This window comes from Stegodyphus dumicola, chromosome 8 (assembly GCF_044657685.1).
Source record: "Stegodyphus dumicola isolate Sdum_Otavi_A_Nest chromosome 8, ASM4465768v1".
NCBI lineage: Eukaryota > Metazoa > Arthropoda > Arachnida > Araneae > Eresidae > Stegodyphus > Stegodyphus dumicola.
In genome coordinates, this window is record NC_140775.1 from 110,911,157 (window position 1) to 110,932,998 (window position 21,842).

A 21,842-nucleotide genomic window follows, 5' to 3' on the forward strand; every position below is an offset into this window, starting at 1 on the left:
TTTGAAATTTGGCATCTTTTTTTTTTTTAGCAATAATAACGCCAAATATAGCTTAAGCACTTTGTTAAAATTATTTCACACCAAATCACCAATAAATTTCACATGAAATTTTACAAAATTTAATATTTAGGCATAATTTGAGTCGTGGAATCGAAATATGGAAAACAAATTGGGATATCATTTCATAAACAATAACTTTGCAATAAATGAAATAACAACTTGGCGATAAATAAAACAACAACTTGGCAGCACTCTAAGGAGCACCTTTCAATCTACTCTAAGCAAAATTTTTTAGGTTATAATACAAAAAGTTTTTCTAAGAATTTAATAAAAATATTTAAAAATACAAATTTTAAAAGTAAATCATATAAAAATGTGCGAATTATATTTCGATTAAGCCTAAATTTCGAATTGTGGAAGAAGGAATATAGTAAGTTTAATAAAGTGATATTTATAAATATATATCAAATTCAGTTAACATTGAGGAGCTAATATTTTAAAAACTAGTCGTACAATTTTTACAAAATTTGGCATTGTTTGAGTTGTAGAATTGAAATATTGAATAAAAGTGGCATATCATTTCAGAAAAAGTCCGATTTTGTGTCAATTGCCGATTGCCTAAGCCGCACTTTCGAGACATGAAAAACACAATTTGAATTTCGTCAATTGGCCCAGTAGAACAGGAGATACAGAACTGTCCCTTTCCTTTTTTTTCACAACAGACATCCAACATTACTTATAGTAGGTATGAAGAAGAAAGATATATGCCATAATTGTGAAATTCATTCTTCATCTCCTTAGTGTGTTAGTTGATGCATAATTACTTATATAAACTGAAGTGCCAGAAAAATTAGTAAAATTCTGAATACTTTGTTCTTATTCAGTAAACCCATGTATTACATGGCAATGCCACCTATATATATCTTGTTTCTTCCATGACCAGAGCATATGTATAATTATAGACATGTGCTGAAGTTTCTAGAGCTATTTCCATCCTCAGAATGGCAAATTTTTGTGGTTTAAGATATTTTCATTCCATTTTAATATTTAGAGCGTACAAGATAAGTCATAACATATCAGAAGTAGAGGCAAAATCTGTATTTTCACATATAATCATTTCAAGAATGTATTGTGACTACAAAATTTCTACAAGGTTTTGAACTTGATGACAAAAATGTGGTTCTGAAAGGATTCTAAGTAAATGTGATTGGTGTCAGCTAGCAAGCATCATGTTGTGTGAAAAGTAAAAAACACTGCTTCACTGGAATTTAATATTGGGGATCAACAAGCATCAAAGACAGGATTATGCTATATTCCATCCATGATGTGGATTTTAGGAGGTGATAGCAGGCTGATACTTTTGACAAATGCTTAGCAGAAAGGTATACAGCTTTACATTGGTTTGAAAATTCTGCCATTGGGTACCTAATTCGAACATGGTAATAATTGGTAACATTTCCAAATGCTTTATGTTCTGGCTAATCATTTCAACTATTTTGAGCAGATGCAAATATCTGCATATGAAGACTATTTAAAGACATAATCTAAAATGTAGAGAGAATATTGTAGTGGTAGAAGAGGGTTTGTAATGGATTTTACATGTATAAATATATTGTGGCATAGGTATAGGTTCATAATGAGTTAAATGTGCACAGAACTCCTGATAACTTGATAGAATTTTTTTTCCTCAAAAGAAACACATTACAGTTCAAGAACTTTCCACAAAAGTACTCATACAGCTCTTCTCTATGTAAACAGAGCACAATCAGCAATTAGCACTTCAAACTACTAAGTTACTACTAATGTTAAACACAACAACAGAAAGTACATCTAAAGAATGAAGCTCATATGGAAATCTCTCAATACTCCAAAGTCTGCTATGAACTGAAAAACTGAGAACTGATGTTCTCTTCAGTCTTATATAGTTTTCTTCTGGCCACCAAGAAATATCCAGTTATTTCCATTTCTCAAAATTACTGGAAATTACCTTTCCCTAAGGAGTACATGTCACTGGCAATAAAATCCCTGGAAGCCATACTCATAACTAAGGAAAATCAATGCAGTACTAAAATAATAATTTCAATAAGTAGTATACAGCAAATCAAAAATTAAATCAGTGAATAAATTCTTGAATTTATAAATTTATATACACATAGAACCATGGTCTTAGTAAAACAGTTTATGTTATTAACACTCTGAGGACTATGTACTATGGCCAAAATAAGCGGCTAGTCTGTCGTAATGAATGACTTGAGCTTAGAATTTAATGACTTATTGATCCAAACTATGATATCATTTAGCCTGCTTAGGACTGTGTAAGGACCATCCCAGGGTGACTGGAAAAAAGGTTTTTCCGTCAAATTCGATTTCATAAGTACACGTAGTTAGTTACCTTCATTAAAGCAATGTCCTGTAGCTCTCATGTCTTATCGGGTCTTCGTCTTATCCATCACTGAGTTAACTCGCTCTCAAGCAAAATTGTGCATCAATTCAAACCATGCCTGGAGATCCTGAATGTACTTTTCAAGCGATTTACGCACATCCAGAAGGAGACCAAAAAACACATCACAAAGGTGATGAAGGCCACAACTAAAGAGCATGTGTGATGGAAAACAGTCAGTAGTCTTGCGGACGGCACTGCGGTATGCCAGTAAGAACAGAGGTAACTTCTGTTTCCAATTTTGTTGAGATCTAGAAACTATCAGCAAAAGATTATTAATGATTGTATAATTAATCCTCATTACCATGTCGTCTTATGGATGTAAAGATGTTATTTGAGTTTTGTCTATCAGAGTACTTAATAGAGTTCTTTAATTACAGCCAAGATAAAATTCTGTAGTCAGAACATAACTGAAGAAGCTTTCCAAACTTGGAAATTCACTGCTGTATTATTGCCTCTGCTCTTCATCAGGAATAGAATATGCTTCAGCCCATTTTGCAAAGTAATCAATGATAACCAGAATGTATTTGTTTCCTTCAGCAGTTCATTGCAAAGATCTCATGATGTCAATGGCAATGCATTCAAAAGGCGTTTCTGCATTCTAACATTGTAACTTACCTTGAATGCATATCTTCGGTCCATTCTAACCCACAAAGAAATTTAAAGAGTGGCACCACTTTTGTACATCAGTCCTTAGTACAGTAGAAGTGCTCTCAAACTCTGTGCAACGTCTTCGTTATTCCAAAATGGCCTCCTGTTGGACTGTTATGTAGTTCTTTGAGAACATCTGGTAGCCAATATCTTGGAAGTATCATCTGCCTTCGGAATGCCTTTTTGTCATCCGATTCAAACTTCTGAAATAAGACATCTCTTCAGGTATGGAATCCCAGAGAGCCTAATATTGTTTTGTCATAGAACTATAGATTGAAATGTTCTGTCAGATAGGTTTCCTTTTTGAAGACTGTATTATTAAGTCAGTTGTGTGTTTAATGTCTCTGTCTTCCAATTCTTTTTCTTGGCTTCTTCATCATTCCATGGGTCTAGGTCAGATTGGATTGAAGTTGTAACTTAATGTTTGACAGATTAAAAGGCTGGTATTTCGTTTCAACCCTGGAATAATATCGGCATCTTACTCGTCTTCTAAATAGGGCATGGGCACTTTTATGTTACAATCTTTTATACGACGAATAGTTTTATCATATTCTTGGAGTCTCTGTATCCATCTGACTCTCTGGTTTTTAGAATTTTTGAAATTCAATAATCGGGTCAGTGCTGTGCAGAGCAAGAATTTTCTGACGCAGAAGTAATGATGGAAATGTTCTACAGCTTTAACTATGGTAAGTAACTCTTTTCTGATCATGCAGTAATTCTTCTTGGTTTAAATACACTCTTGCACCAGTACACTACAACTTGTTCTTGGCAGTTTATTTCTTGTGATAAAAATGCATTGGCATTCTCATTGCTTGCGTCTTTGTCTAGAATAAATAGATTGTCAAGCTGAGTGTACATGGAATTCTTGCAGAAGCCTTCTTCAGTTAAATAGACTGTTACTCGTGTGCACTGTGACACGTTGTTGACCATTTATTTCTTGTGACAAAAGAGCACCGACACTCTCATTGCTTGCATCTTTTTCAAGAATAAATGGTTTGTCAAGCTGAGGATATGTCAGGATTTTTGCAGATATTAAAGCCTCCATCAGTTTGTTAAATGCATCCTCACATTCTTTTGTTCGCAAGAACTTTTGCTTGCACTCTGTCAGTTTGTGAAGGAGTCTTGTGATGGAAGAAAAGACTTTCACAAATCTCCTATAGTAAGGTAAAAATCCTCAGGAAACTTCTTAGCTGATGGACATTTTCAAGGCATCTCCAAGCGTTAACTGCCAACATTTTTTCTCTATCTATACATACTCTTTCAGCAGAGATGACATGTCCAAGTTAAGTCACTCTCTCTCTGAACAATTTACATGTGGCAGGACTTAACTTTAAATTGGCTTTGTATAATTTCTGAAGCAGCCTTCTAAGATTTTCTAAATGCTCTTGAAAACTTTTCTGACGATGACTATGTAATCCAAATAAATATCATATCCAGATATATATTTTTTGCTGGTAATGAGTATGTCATGAGGTATTTGAATGTTGCTGGTACATTTTGTAATCCACATGGTATCACTTTGAACTGCCAAAATCTTTGTCCGGTAGTAAGTACCATCTTCCTCAGTCATCAAGATTTATCTTTACCTGCCAATATCAACTGTTTTAACCAAGCATTGAAAACTGCTTACTTCCAGAAAGAGTGTCCAGAATGTCATCAATTTTAGAAAGTGGATAGCTGTATTACTTCATGATGGCATTCAACCAGCAATATCCAAAGCGAAATTTAGTTGAACCATCTTTCTTTCTGACCAGGACAATGAGAAAGGCTCAAGGACATGTTGAAGGCTTAATAACTTCACTTTCTTGCATGTCCTTTAGAAGTTTTCCTACCTCTTTCCGTGTAGCAGTTGGTAGACTTCTCGGATGTTGCTTTACTAGTGAATGGCCCCTGGTATCATTTCTATGCTGTGCCAAACTGGTTTGGCCTATCAGAAGATGAGCAGGAGAAAACATCTTTAAATTATTGAATGACATATTTTGCAGCATATCTCTGTTCATCTTTTAGTTGTGCATTTTGCTATAATCACAATGTTAGACTCTCTGAAGGCACACACTTTTGAAGACTACTGGTTCGTTTAATGCAGGTTACTTGAGTTCATGCTGCAACCACTTTGCCTTTCCTAATGACTTTCGTCTTATCACTTATGTTTGCAATTCTCCCTGGGGTAATAGCCATTGATAGGTTGACGAGGGCCAAGTCTAGTTGTTACAATTCTTAGGATATTCCATTATGGCATATGGAACTTTCTGTTTTCACTTATGGATCAGAGAAGTAAAGATTCTGTTCTTACTACTATGATATCATCTTGAGCTATAATTTTTGCATGGATTTTAACCTGCGAGCATGTGTGGCAAATTTACAAACATGAGAAGACGCGCATGGTATGTCATACCCGAAAGCAATTAACATGATTTAAATTGCATTAATGATATAAATATGGATTAACTTAAACACCGTGAACTTTAGAATATTTTAAAGAATATAATAAATGAAGTGCTTAACTTACAGTTATTTTGCACATCTCTGGTAGACTAAACACATATGCTTCATACAAATATTGATATTACATTTGTCGCACAAAAACCGTGTCTTTCTGTTCTTGTTTTTAGAGCACTCAGCACATGTTCTGTAAATGTTTTTCATCTTTTTAGAGGGTGGTTCTATGTTGCAATCTCCTGAAATTATTATTATTATTATTAGTTTCAAAGGGAGCATGATTTGCTGCCGCCATTAATTTTAGTAATCTTCTACTAACTTCAATCCAATGATTTGACAAAAGAACGCCTGTTTCTAAACTGAGTTGGTTCTTTTGTAGAAAATAAGATTATCCGTGCATTAATTGCTGCAACATTTAAAATCGAGAAAAAAATCACCATAGGCCACCATAGTATCACCTGCCTGGATACTCTAGCTGTAGAATATGCTGCTCCCATTTCATCTACAACATCTACTGCTCTTTTGGCTAGATTATAAAGGGAAATAATCTCCGGCTTTTTCAGTACTGCAGTGGTTTCGTCAATTTTATTATCGTTGTGCATAGTTGATAGTAGGACAACACTTCTATTTTTCCTTGGTGCATAAGAAACAATCGTTGTTTCTTTCTGGAAACCAAAAATTGAAGAATATGCTTCTCATTTCTTCATTAGAAAATCTGGCAGAATTCCTTTCTCATGCTTTCTCACAGTTCTGACTATAGTTATTTTCTTCCTTAGTAGGTCCTGAAATATCTGGTATCCCATATACCAATTATCTACAGTCAAATTCCATCCAAGACTTGTACAATGATTCCATCAAATGCTTTATAATAGTGCTTGCATTCTTGTCAAACTGGAATGGCCCCTTTGGCTGCTGGCCGACATATATTTCCATTTTCCATGTATAAAACACTCTGGAATCAATCAGTGCAAATATTTTTATGCCACTAGCGGGCAAAGTTTTTTTGGCATGTATTGCCTAAATGAACATTGTCCCCTTAATGGTTCTAATTTTTCAGCAATTGCTACATATTCACCTACAGTGTAGGCTTTCTGATAAGAGAGAAATTGTGATATACATATATATATGTATATAAGTCCCAAAAGTGCTTTGATTTCACATTCATCCATTTTCTTTGCATCACGTTCATGTACAAACCACTCCTGAATGGAATCAAAATAAATATTTGTACATTGAATTATCATTTCTATCATGTTTTTGTCAATGAGCAAATGCATCTTTCTCAACCATTTCTTTATCATAACTTAGATGGCATGCCATGCTGACTAACTAAGGAAATGAGGGCCTGGGTGTCACATACCCAAATGATACAATTACCGTAATTTCGCAATGAATGGGCGCGCAATGAATGGGAAGTCGATCTGTTAGCACTATCCTTATCTTCAGGGCAGATGTTTTTATTTCATTTGGCTTATAATTCCTTAGTAAATGTAGTATTTCATCTCGATGTGCTCCGTCTTTGATATGATTTAAATCAAGTTCCTCATCATTATAATTCGCTTCCGATTGTGAAGAAAGTGACACAGAGGTTATTGAAAACGAAAACATTTCGATTGGCAAATTAGTCGGTTTTCTCGACACAGCAGTTATAGGACTTGAACAGTGGAACTTTGTAACTAAACAAGAAATTACATCTATTTAATAGAATTAAAGAGAAAGTATTATCACATGAAAGGAAGCAACTTAAACAACTTACATTAAAAGAAATGTTTAATAAAGTAAACAAGTAAATATTAAGCTTTTTCTTTTTGTAAATTTTGATACCCTTTAGATCATAATTGTTCTTTATTTCATAAATTAACGTTTCATATTTTTAATTTTATAATTTCTGCATGCCATCTTACCAGATTTAAACTGATGATCTATAATCCGGAAAAATGGATAATCCGGAATCGCCGAAGTCCCGACGAGTCCGGATTAACGACTTTTGACTGTATAACATTTTATAAGCTAGTATTTAAAAATTGGAGCATCATAGCAATTAATTACATTATTTTAATTGCAGATAGCTTTACAAAGTGGATTTTGTGCTCCAGAATGCAATCCCACTATTGCTGTAAGTATTAACTTTTCTTGTGGTAAGAATTGAAAATTAAATTAAAACTGCATATTTTTATGTTTTTTCAGTGTCTCCTGCTAGTTTAAATAATATAAAAAAGCTAGCATTATTTTATGATTATCTGTATATGTGGAAATAAATTTTTAATAAAGTAAAAGAGTAAAGTAAAGAAATAAAAGACACATATTCATATTAACATTTTGACCATTATAATTCTATTTTTACTACTTTGAAATATAGCAGCAAAACCTGCGATTGTTGTTTCAAATGCTATGTTAAGAATTGATTTTGAACAAGTATATCCAAATTTCCTGAACTTATAACATGAGTAAGTTACATTAATTATGAATGAACACAATTCTTCCCTTGCAACAGGTAGAATGTGAAAAAAAAATTTTAGAAAGAACTGTCGAAAATAAGTATATCAACCTTTATGAAGTTATTAATTCGAGTAGGGTTAGTATTTAGATATCTTGATGAAAATTTGAATTCGAGCAAGGAAGCTTGGAATAGCTCAGTGAATATGACAGTTTTTTTAAACTGAATTAAAAATATGGTAATTGAAGATGAGGAAAATAAAGTTATTTGTCACATTGTATTTGTGAGAATTCATCAGCATCATTAACGAATATATAATAACATATATAACAGAACTTAAATCATCAACTTACTAAAGCCTTATCTCTACACCTGACATTTCATACATTGGTAATTTCTGTTAGTTATAAAGTAAGTATTGTCAAATGATAATGTATGTAAAAGAAAAGTTTCTAAGACTTATTCTGATTGAAGAACATGTGGTGCCATATTTGGTACAACAGGTATTGTTATCTTTAGAAAAATTAGATATAGATATTAAAACTTTGTAGAGGGTAAACATATTACAGTGTAGGAAACCAATCTGGAAAATACTTAGGATTTAGTCCAAGTGCAATCTAAATACATCTCTTGTGCCAATCATTCTTTAAAGTTAATGCATGGTTATGTTGCAGAAACATTCAATATTTTATTGCCTGTGCAAAAGTTATTTGCTTTTTTCCCTGTCCCCTTCATCGCTGGCAGATTTTGAGCCGGAAGCTGAAAAAGAATGAAAACAATTCACAACAACAAACAATAAAAAGTTATCTGATACTAGATAGTTGGCAAAAGCTGTACTGACTTTGAAAGTTGGTGCAGCCGTATAGAAGAAGCCTTACCTGACATGTGAATGAATATTACTAGCAAATCCCTACAAACAGCTGAATATGCCCTATTTAAAAGATCTGATTTATTAGAAACTTTAGAAAATTTTATAGCATGATTCTGTTATGAACTGTTTACATCGAAAAAGAAGCAACTGCAGTGGTATTCATGACATTTGAAGAACAGAATCATGGGCCATAAAAAAAGCAAAAAAATATTTTGATTGTACTAGGGGAGGATCTAAATTGCTTTCAAGGTATGAAAATTATCTTTTAATTCTTTTAATATTTGTGACAGTATCAGAATTTGCTCATAGAAATGAAGTGATGAGCGATTATAATTAAAGTTTAAGTTTCAAAACACTGTAAAAAAAAACTGATCAGAATAACATCAAATTTGAATGAAATATTATCAAAAACGGGAAGAAATGTATGCAGAAGAAAAATAAATAGTTCAAAATTCTAGCAATAGATGGAGCTGTAAGCATCATAACTTAAAAGGGTTCGACTGCAAACAACAGATGAATTGTAAAGCAATGGCTAAGATGTAGGTTACACATTAAACCAACTGTATTATTCAGTGTGTATGGCTGTACAGGTGTGATACTGTTAGTTACATAAGCCCATCCACCGCAGCAAAGTCATATCACATAAGATGGAAAAAATTAGTTTTTAATTGTCCTGGGGAAAACCACATAAAAAGCAGCAGCCAAATCGGTTTTTAATTTTCATGAGACTGGCGCAAAACATGTTCAATATGCTGTCCACCATTTTCTGCAGCAAGTTGATATTGATAAACGGTATGTTCCACAACTGATTGAAGTGTCTCCGGGGTCACATTCAGAATGTGTTGTGCAGTGTATGCCTTCAATTTAGCTATGTATGCAGTTGGAGCACTGAACACAACATCTTTTGGATAGCTCCACAGCCAAAAGTCACACAGGTTAAGATCAGGTGATTGGGCAGCCAAGCTAAAGGAAATGACGGCTGATAATCCTAGCATTTCCAAAATGCCATTTCAGCAGCTGCTTCGCTGGATTTGTAATGTGTGAAGGAGCACCCTCTTGCATAAAAATGATCTTATCAGCACATCCCCTCTGTCGAAGAGTTGAAATGATGGGGTAGCGCAAAAGATCCTCATAGCCCTTACTAGTGACAGTACAGGTAACAGGACCGAAAAAATATGGCCTGTATGATAAAGGATGCAGTAAACCCACACCACACATTAACCTTTGCAGAATGAAATGGTACTGGTTGATTTGCAAATGGATTTTCTCTTGCCCACATTCGACAATACTTTGTATTGACAAAGCCTTGGAGATAGAAATAGGCTTTGTCTGTCCACACAGCCATTCATTGACCATATCTATGTGAGCAAGGAATTGTAGAGCAAAAGTTTCTCTTGCTGGCAGGCCAACAGGAAGCAACTTCTGTACATGAGTAATTTTGTATAGATAGCAGTGCAAGATTTTTCATAGAATTTTACACCCCATGCTCAGAGGCATGCACAGTGTTCGGGCAATTCTCTGTGCACTGCATGGTTTCACACCTCTGCTTGACTCCTCCCACACTGCTATGGCCATTACTTAAACTGGCGTCGAATCAATTTTTATCCTCCCTCTACCAGATTGCACATCAAAAGAACCTGTCTTTTCAGATTTCTGAATCATTTTCTCCAGACCCATGGCCGTCATCAGACCACCTTTTTCATACCCTTGAGTGTCTGGAACTTCTGCAGAGCTACTGATGCACAGTCATCATTCTTATAAAAAAGCTTTAGAAGCAAAGCGCGACCTTTTATTGAGATAGTCTTGGTGAACTTCTTAGAAGTGAAATGAGGTAAAGCCATGTGCCCGACACTTTTATAACAACTGAAATAAGTTGTGCGCATGACAGGTATTTTCATTTACATATTCTGATGCTTTCAGTGCCATGTATTGCTAAAATTTTTAACTATCTATTTTTCTTCTGCCATTATGTTTTCTCCCTACTTCGATAATATTATTCCGTTCAAATTCGACGTCATTCTGATCAGTGGTTCCTTTTTTACAGCATTTTGAAACTTTAATTGTAATCATGCTGCATATAAAAACAATATTGAAAACTTGAAAATATTCTTTAATTTAAATTAGTTGAATTTAAAAAAGTCCATGTAAAAATGATAAACAGATTTATTAAAAATTATGGAGATATTTTTTATTTTGATAATGAAGTGGAACAGTTTTTATTGTTTTTTAGAAAGTGAAGACAGATTTATTTCTGACACACTATCACATTCCAAGAGAAATGTCATCAACTTTTTGTAATGTAAAAATTATTTAAGTAACTTTTTTTACTATTCCAGTTTCCAATGCATTTGGAGAAAAATCTTTCTGTGTCATAAAAAGGGTAAAAAAACTGCTTATAAAAATATGATGTCAGAGGAACAATTAATCTGTATGTCTGTGATGTGTATGGAACAGAAAGTCTTAAACAACATCTATAAATCTAAAATAGTTGATGAATTTGCTGAAAAGATGTAAAGGAAAAAAGTTATTAAACCTGCTACTTGATAGCCATCTAATTTTATAATCACTTATTTTAATTTTAAAATTTTCCATAAAATGATTTAGCAGTTTTATGTTTAACTTTCTTTTCCTATACAATATTTAATTTCTTGATATAATTTTAATTTTTATGAATTTTTAACCTAATATGCTGAGGAAGTAATATAGAAATATTAAAATAAAAATATTAAATAATAATTTTGTTAAAATATGTATAATATCAAGTATGTGTATTTAATTATGTATTACATTTTAGGACAGGCTGTATTTCAGTAATGTAGGTAAGCAAATATTTTCTTAGGGGCTTCAAACATTTTACCACACAAGGCCTTCAGCTGGCTTAATATGCCCTTGATGATTGAGTCATCATGTTCACTCCTCTGCTTGCTCAGGACTAAAATGAACTTTTTTTGGACTGGATGATAATTTGTGATGAAAAGTGGATTACCTATATAAAAACACCATTGGGAAAAGAGCATACTGTGAGCCCAGACAACTTGCTTCTTCTACCACTAAACAAAGCTTGAGCTTGAATAAGAGAATGCTGTATATATGGTGGATCTTCCAAAGGCCAATACATCACAAGCTGTTGAAACCTAACAAAAAGCTCAATTCAGAAAAATATTCTCAGCAAATGGATGATTTAAACAAAAGCAGAGACCAGCGATGTTCAATAGGAAGCACATCATATTGGATCATGATAATGCCAGACCACATGCTGCTTTGGCAGCTCGTCAAAAAATTGCAGAGAAATTGCTGGGAAATGCTGCCACATCCACCATACTTCCCAGATATAGCACCCTTTGATCATCACGTTTCTCTCCTTGAAAAAATGTTTTAAAAAAAATCTGACATTCTGTCTCATTATATAAGCAGTGAAAGATGCAGTAGCTAAGAAAATGTGAAATAGGGGAAATTAATTTCAGAAGTTTATAAGGTATTTCTCCTGCCTTCTTGGTGTGCTGGTCTGCACACTCAGTGCATAATTGAGAGGTTCGTGGTTCGATTCCCGGCGAAGGCGTTGCATTTTTTCATCTTTCCTGCTTCAAATAAATAAATAAATAAATAAATAAAATAACTAATATCTCTACCTGCATGCTCAGCGCGCAATTGAGAGGTCCGCGGTTCAATTCATGGTGAAGGGGTTGCATTTTTTCATCGCTCCTGCTTCCAAAAAAAAAAAAAAAATGTCTACTGTCTCTACAAGTTCATACTAAATTACAAATCGGAGATAATTTCATGACACATACTTCTCACACTTTTATAATACACTGAAAGTCAATGCAGACAGTATTATTCTTTTCTTTATAAGACAATTCTTTTGAAGTATATATCCAATTTAATACTGAAGCAGCTATTACTCCTTAAACTAGGTACTCCTTAACCCGTTCAGTACGGGCGTGTCATATGTGCATCAGCAGCGAACATTACCTCACGGCCGGGTGTGTCATATTTGAATTGCCATGTAATTCATTCTATCGGCCGGGCGTACCACATTTGATTTTTTAGATAGAACTTTTAATTAATATTTTTTGTTGCCGCTAGATGTAACTGTATGCCTCTTATGGGGAAATATATTGAAAGTTTAGTATGTTTACCTTCATTCCTATGCAATGATTTTTATTTTTGGTATTTTGTTTCGGAATGAGAGTGAGATTTGTGGATGGGTGTTGAGCAATGTAATGTCTCTTTAACTGCATCATTTGATATAAACAAATGCACGTGCTCTCGCTGCATTGAGGTACTTTTTATTTTTATTTTTGCGATATAATGGGATAGCCGTTCTATCATAAGAGATTTTTTTTTATTGCTCTTAGATTTTTCGTGCTTTAAGATGAATATTTTTAATCGACAGCAGTATCTAAACCTAGAATATACACAATCCCTAATTCGTTAGTGTTGAGTAATGTAATGGCTCTTACTGGGTCATTTTATATAAACAAATGAACATGTTCTCGATGCTCTGGAATACTTTTAATTTAATTTATTAATTTTTCTTATTTTATTTTTTTATCGGTTATAGTGGAGTAGATGTTCTATCATTAGAGACCTTTTTTATTACTCTTTGAGTTTTCCGGAATTGAGACGAGTATTTTGTATCGCTTAGCGAAAGTTTTTTTTTTTTTTTTTTTTTTTTATGACAAAACGAAAGCACTATCTGATTTTAGAACATATACAAATGCTAAATGAGTCAAATTTGCTGAGTAAAATAGCAGCAGATATTATATTTCTGTGACTAATGCAACGTTGGACTTTGTGTACACCCATGTTTCAAAGAATATCACACACAAACTGTCCCATTTTGAAACATTGCTTACTTTTCGTTGTTTGCTCGTTGAATTTTTATGAAAGACAGTTTGAATATTTTTTAATTTTAATTGTGTGTTGTGTTAAATAAAATCTGCGATTGTTTGGATATTTTTACATATATATTTATTTGTGGTATAAGGGGAAAATTATATTATTCTAGAATGAGTATTTTATAAAATTTTTAAGGAAAATATGATAATAAGGGCTTAAAATTAATTCTGACAACTACCTGAATGTTCTTCTCATAATGTACCCAAAATTGAAAAAATTGGATGACAAATTTCATTTATACGAATTTTTTTTCCAAAGTTAGGCTTAGCGGCATAAATTGCCCATCCCCACAGGACGACGCATCCAGTTAATGTGTCGTCCCAAGAGAATGCCATGATAACAGAGGTGCCCGTCGTGAAGGGTTAAATAATCAAATAAAAAAACTGAAGCAGCGTGTTCATTTATAATGTTAGCAAAAAGAAATTGTGCAAAATTATGAATTGTAATTGTTTTTTAACAGAAAATTGCAGCTTGGCATGATGCTTTTTATCAGGATTAATATTGTCTTCAAATAGCTTCAATATCTTTATATATATAAGCGGCTTAAGTGTTTGTCGGCGATAGTTTATAGTTGCCACTCGGAAAAATGAGCCCGATAATTAACGTTTCCGCAGTTTTTAAGTAATATCTCGGCTGATTAAAGTCATACGAAGATGAGAATGGTATCGATGGATTCAGAGAATTTTTTTGAATCCGAAAATACGCATCTCAAATTTCAACTCGACGCCATTCCGTAGATATTCAAGAAAAAAGAATTTGGCACATAGCAAAACCCCTGTAATAGGAAAAACCAAAGAAAGAAAGCGGAAAATGTACAGAAAACATAGGGGAAAATTATTTTTTAATTAATATCTTAGCTAATTATAGACCTACGAAGACGCGAATGGTCAAAATGGCGTGCCACGGACCTGCAGAATCCAACGGTGTGCTTCGCTAAACCTGGGAGCCAGCCATTTCGAAGGAGATAATGTTACTTCACCCCATATATATATATGCAGCTTAAGTGTCTGTTTGTCGCCAATAGTTTATAAGTTGCTTGTGTAACTGTACTAGCCAATGGGGTGAAGTTGCGACGGCACAGGGTTGCCATTTCAATTGAGACGTAGACAATTTCCTGTAAAATTTGCTTTTGCTATGACCATCAATAAGTCTCAGGGCCAAACGCTTAAGCGTGTTGGCATTTTTTTACCTGAACCTGCATTTGGACACGGTCAACTTTATGTTGCCTGTTCAAGAGTTCGTGAAAGAACGGACATAAAATTATTAAAAATAATTGAGGGTCCTCTGCAAGGCGAGCCTAAAAATGATGGAAAGATCTATCTACACAAGAAATGTTGTGTAAAAAGAGATCTTTGACATGTGAATTAACATTTTATTATTTAAATCACCTTTATTTATTGAGCTAGCGGTGGCTCTTAAGAAATGTACCGCCAGTAGTTTCCTTTGTTGCACTCTATTTTAAGCAATTAAGCAAATAGAAGGGGGAAACCTCATGGGGCAGTAAGCAAAGGGGCGTCTTCGCTGCCTGCCCTGAGTAATTCAGTTTAAATTAGCAGACACCTTTGCACAAATCATTTTAATTACAATTTGTAATATCTAGAACAGTGGTCATTTCATATGGCCGCCGGGCTTTCTACTAAAGTATAAATGAAACATCTTTTCTAATCTATAGAGAAAAGTTTGAAATATTTTATTAGAGCACAGGGTTAAAGCAAAATACAAATATGCATTAACATTTAAAAAATAGAAGGAATCAAAACATAAATCTTGAATTTAAATTCAAGGATAAGACTAAAGATAAGACAGTTTTAGATAGAAAGCATGACAAATCATCACAAAACCTGAAGATAAATTTGAAATTAAAGTCTCTAAATTTGTGGGCTATTACATGAACATTATGTTATGCTGCCAGGGTATGTATTAGAGGCACTGCATTACATTATCAGCATTATTGCTATTGAGTTGAGCTTTGTCGTCATTTGATATTCAGTAAGATCTTTAAATTATCTTTTGAAATAAATATAACTATGATAGCTTAAACCTTAAAGTAATAAATGTAAAGTCAAAAGTCTTTAACTCGTCGGGACTTTGGCGATTCCGGATTAGGGGTTTTCCCAGATTATAGATCATCAGTTTAAATCTGGTAAGATGGCATGCAGAAAATATAAAATTTAAAATATGAAACCGTAATTCTTGAAATAAAGAGCAATTATGATCTAAAGCGTATCAAAATTTACAAAAAAAAAAAAGCTTAATATTTATTTGCTTACTTTATTAAAAATTTCTTTAAATGCACACATGTGTAAAGCATACATTACGCATAGTCGAAATTAGAAACTATTTGATTGAAAGAAAACTATTTGATTTGTATTCGTGATATTTATATTGACGAGGAATTTGATTTAAATCATATCAAAGACGGAGTACATCAAGATGAAATACTACATTTAGTAGGGAATTATAAGCCGAATAAAATAAAAACATCTGCCCTGAAGGTAACGATAGTGCTGACAGATCAACTTCCAGTTCACTGCGTGCCGCGACGTCCCCCCCCCCCCGCGCAGAGCAGCGTGAAATTGATAAACAGATTTCGGAACGGTTAGATAAACAAAGGATATGCCTTTATCCATTTTTTGTAGCAATTCCACTTTTTGTTTGATGGACATCGAAACATACTTTCGTTTTCTAGATCCTTTGGGAGCTCCAGCATCGGAAATTCTATTTGACATAATCGAAAGTTCAAGCTTACTTTTATAAAATTGCTCTTACAGTCTGCAAAAAATAATAAGCCGGGTTCAGTTAGAAGATTAAGGAACAACGCAATCTGCAACATTAACTGAAATAGATAATTAGATAATTTTAGCTTAGCTTATACCGTCCATTATACATTAAATGCGCATGCGTAAACGCATTATGCGTATGCACAGAAAGCTTTGTAGCGTTGAGGTCCGGATTATGAATGTCTGTACTTTTTAATAATTTAATCTTGTTTTATTTTTAAGAATATACTTAATTGATATAATGTATATTATAATTAATTTTAAAATGTTTTAAAATGCCATGTAATATACATCTAGTACAGAAACTTTTGCTAACTGATTTTTTCAATTATGGAAGCTAGATAAAAATTGGTTTATCCATTTAATTATTCCTTGGCCTAAAGTGCTGAAACTATTTTCATGAAATTCTCTTTCTTATTTTAAAAAACTGCAGCTATAGCACATGTCATGTGTAGAACTAGTAATTCTTCAGCATGTAGCAAAATATGAAAATTATATGAACAAATATAATTTTACAATTTGAAAACATGTTCAAAGCTGCCCTTCCCCAAAAGGTGAACGTATGAAAATCTTTGACAAGACATATGCTTATAGAAATATCTGTTGCTATGGTAAAGGAAAAAGCTAAAAGTCCTTATGACATTTTCTTAGTGACTGTGTTTCTTCACATTTTCTAATTTATCAATTCCATTAAAAATGTTATTGATTTTACCTTATGGTGAGGTGGATATTAAACAATTATTTTCAAATCAAAATTAATTCAGTATACTTAAATAAAAAGGGAGTCATCCCTATCATATAAACAAATTGCAATAACATATGATGAACAAAGGAAAATTTTGTATAGACCAAATTAAATATTTTTCAAAAACTACTCTTATAAATCTAAGTTTAGAAAATGAAAATTTCATCATTTTGTCTCAAATAAAGGTTTCCTTTCATTTAAAAAAAAAAAAATCTTTTATAACTAGCCGAAAAAGTGCACGTTAATAGGTCTCATGAAAGGTGCTATTTTAGAATTCATAGTTAGATGTCAAAATTTCTAATCTTGGCCCTGAATGTAGTGGAGTAAAGTAAATTTTTCACATAATTAAATGTGTATCACACAATTTGCTAGAAAACTGCATCCATCAGGCACATCTTAATATAGTTTTGTTTATTTTGCTATCTCATCATTGTGATTTTTGTTAGAATTAATGAGAAATTATGCTATTTTGGGGGGGGGAGATAGCACATAGATGTTTCCCAACATGCCACATATATTTCATTAACCGTGTAATTTCTGAGGACCTATAGCTGCTACAGTTACCTGTCTAACAGCTCAAATTTATTTTTGTGGCTTAATCCATCTTGGATGGCCACATCTCACAGTTACATAAGCAGACTTCCTTTCAGTTCTGTAAAGAGTTAAGGAAAGTGCTTTTCATAACTCATTATGAACATTTTTGAGGTTGCAGAGAAGAATATTAAGTGATCGTGGTGCAGGACTGTGCATAGTTACCAAAGATATGTATCTTTTTAATATTTTCTGTTGAAAAACAAATTTAAGTCTCATTTGTAATTGTCCATTTTTTATAGACTAAGAAGGAAAATATTGACCAGCTGAATTTTTTTCAGTGTAAAATATATAGCTGTTTTTTTCTATAGTAATTAAGTTGAATAAATAGTTAGAAGAAATTAAAAATCATGTTTTAGTCTGGAATAATTTAGAAATTATTCTTATGATTTAAAAGGCAAAATACTATACACAATAAGTTAATTACACTGCATTTTCTTTTTACAGGATTTCAGAGTTACACAGTACAAAATAATAACAAAACTAAACAAAAACTGCTCATTACTGTTTTATAGGATCTCACCAGCCTCAAAGAAAGTATGACGATGAGAAAGGAAGTCCAATAACAGCAGATTTAATCCTTGAAGGCTTGCTTGACTTGGAAACAATTTTACAACACAAGATTATTACTTAGAATGAGCTTTACCATTTCAACATGATTTGACTGTTTCCATGGCTCATTACCAGGACCTATACAAGGAACTAACACATATACACCCCCCCCCAAAAAAAAAGTCACTGCCATCAATATTTTTTTTTTTTTTAAATCCAGTAAACCCAAAAATGTAAAACAAAATATTACACGGCCTGTGCATATCTCAAATGATGAAAGCAATGTCATTTAAAAAGATACAATAAATAATAACAAATTTTATTTTTTGATATCAGGAATTGTTTTTTACACAATCCCATCCACCATTAGAATGTATCTGCCATGTAAATGATATAGAATAGCTGTACATCCACACACGAAAAAATTTCCGTGTACTTTAAATGAATGGAAAGGAGATCTCATTTCTAAATGAAGCCGCCTTCTGATTTTAAATTTTATTCCACTTATTAACTTCATGCATAAAATATGCAACTTCCATTTTCTGTAATAATTTACAACTTATGATTTACCGGTCACTAAAATAATATATAGAGAGCAATAAAAAATTATTCAAAATAAAATTAATTGTAAATTAAATAATGTGTAAGAGCCATATGTCAGAAATGATTCTAAAATATTAAATTCTCAGAGATTTGAGTAATGAATTTGAACTATCTTTGCTTTTTACAATAAAAGCAACCAATAATTCCTGATGGTATGGAGTGAACATGTCAAATATTGTTTCTTAGGAAGTTGGAAGTACCATTTCTATTAAGACCCATTCCTGTAAGTATTTTCATAAAGATATTTGTCATTCTCTCCAACAAGCACCAATAGTTTGATAAAATTCAGTAACTGGTGTATGTAACACACACTGAATCTATAAAGTATTAGGCATATTACTACCTCTATTTTATTTGCTAATTAATAGGCCAACAGCAAAATTTCAAATGAACATATCATATTATCAATTATTAATATTATTACTTTGAAAATTATTAATGTTGTTTTGTCAAGCTGGTAGAAACATTTTAGAGATCTTAGTCTTTACATCTTGTTTCCCCCCCCCTTTTAGTATTGTATTTCTCTGTACCTTTATATCTAGTTGTAATGAACGTTTTCCCACCAAAATGTATTATTAATAAAGTTTAAAAAAAAAGTGAAAGCACTACTTTAAGTGCAGGTAGTAATCACCACCCAATCCAGATAATCTTTGAGGATAATACCACAGCAATCCCACTAGGTACAAAGCATGATCATTTTGTTAGTCAAATTGTGCTTTCCAATGCTGCGAACAGCCTTGCCGGGAATAGACCAACCCCCTTTTTGGCCTGTGTTGTTGAAGTAAATCTCCTTTTTATCACAAGTGACGATCCAGTCCAGAATTTTGGCCTTGCATCGATATTCAAGCAGATTAGTGCAGGCCTGAACACGTCTGTCCTTATCTGCTTGAGACAGCTTATATGGCACCCAGGGATTGAACTTGTACGTCAAGTTTACACCATGCATAGCATGACTAATGGACATGGTACTAACGTCTAACTCCTTAGCAAACTCTTAATTGGTTACATACAAGTTCTCACAGGCAGACCTCATCGACATCAGTAGGCGAGCCAGAGCACTCTGCTACTTGAGTGCCATACGTTTGTTTTTGAACTTTTGGTACCAAACCTTCACATTATCATATGATGCAACATTAGTACCTAAATATGTACACATGATTTGGTGACATTCTGTAGCTGACTTTTTGTAACAGAACTGGAAGTAAATGATGGTTCTAATCTGGAAGCATGGTAGTCCCATTTCAGACACCTTGTATTTAATAATATTTTTTTAACAAATTTCACAACACAGTATTCCAAAGCGAGTCTTTTTCTTTCAAATGTCAAAAATCATTTAACAAAATATGATTAAACACACCAACGCAAACTGTTTACGCAGACAATATTTGCGGTGGTAGGAAACTTTCATTAAAATCTGATATAAACCTTTATAAAGCAAAGCTTTTTGATTTAATTCTTTGGCTGTCAATTTAATTTCTTAATGTTTTAGCTTGGTGAATATGTTACTGTTTGCATGTAACAAAAATAATCACTATACATGTGTACGTGTGTGCATGCACTCTTTATGTATATGCATAAATTTTTCTTTTAACTTTCAGATTAAATTTACAATTAATCAGCTTGCTGTGTCTGGTTTGAAAGTTAATCGTCTAGATATGTATGGAGAGGTAAGAATTTTCATAAATTTAATATTTCTTTGAGTTTTGAATATTGTAATGTATTTTGCAGTAATTTACAAAACAGACAATCTTCTTAGTAGAACATAAATTTTATTTCTAGTTCTCGGTGATAGACAAATTTTATACAATTCTTAAGTGGCAAAATTTTAATACTACTCCTAGCTGTAAAATCTTCACAATACTAAATCTTTTTAAAACAATATCTCTCGTTGCTGAGTAACGGTTTGATACAAATATGTCGTTGCCACTTCAACAATAATCATACTTATTTATTAAATAACAAGATATTACAACCTCTCCCCCCTCCAGATAAACTTTAATTTATATTTTTATAAATTAAAGTTTACACTTTTTAAAACAATAATATCAGCACAACACAGAATTGAAATACAAGATATAACATAATAAGATACACTGAGGAAGAGAGGAAGGAACAAAATATTTTTTTTATCTACATAGAGAAACAAATTATTTAATCAGGCCAGGGAGTACGACTTAATGCGTCTACATTTTTATGGTTTTTACCACTTCGATGAACGATCGTGTAATTGTAGGCTTGTAGTACCAGTGCCCATCTCATAAGTCGTGGATTTAGACTCACATTATTTTTGAGCCAAACTAAAGGATTATGATCGGTCATGATGAGGAATTTAACATTCCCGTCTAAATAACATCGAAGTTTCTTTACAGCAAATATTATGGCGGCGCATTCCTATTCTGTGGTAGAGTACTTTTTCTCAGTTTCTGTAAACTTCTTACTGAGGTTTAATACTGGATGTTCATTGTCTCGTTTATCTTTTTGAGCTAAAATGGCACCCATACCAGAGTTTGAAGCATCAGTTTGCAAAATAAACTCCTTATTGAAATCAGGTGCATGTAGTATAGGCCTTTGAGACAGTTTCTCCTTTAGCTCTTCAAATGCTTTTGTGCACTCTTCTGTCCAATTTATTTTCCGTTTCTTTAAGTTTATTTTCAAAATTTCTGTTAAAGGTTTAAAGGTGTTGCTATAGATGAGAACATGGGAATGTAATGATTATAATATCCCGCTAATCCTAAAAATGATCTGACTTGACTTTTTGTGGATGGCACTGGAAAATCAAGAACAGCTTTTACTTTCACTTCACTTGGCATTCTTATACCACGACCTACAATATG

The 21,842-nt window shown here is 32.9% G+C and overlaps 1 protein-coding gene across 2 annotated transcripts in view; it reads left to right on the forward strand.

The window, feature by feature from the left end:
• The window catches only part of cm (AP-3 complex subunit carmine), a 93,846-nt gene that overhangs the window by 66,425 nt on the left and 5,579 nt on the right, over positions 1 to 21,842 (forward strand). For both annotated transcript variants that reach the window (XM_085822274.1, XM_085822275.1), the window contains 2 exons: positions 7,596 to 7,646; positions 20,607 to 20,675. In XM_085822274.1, the coding sequence (XP_085678400.1) occupies positions 7,596 to 7,646; positions 20,607 to 20,675 (120 nt within the window). The remainder of the gene's footprint in view (positions 1 to 7,595; positions 7,647 to 20,606; positions 20,676 to 21,842) is intronic.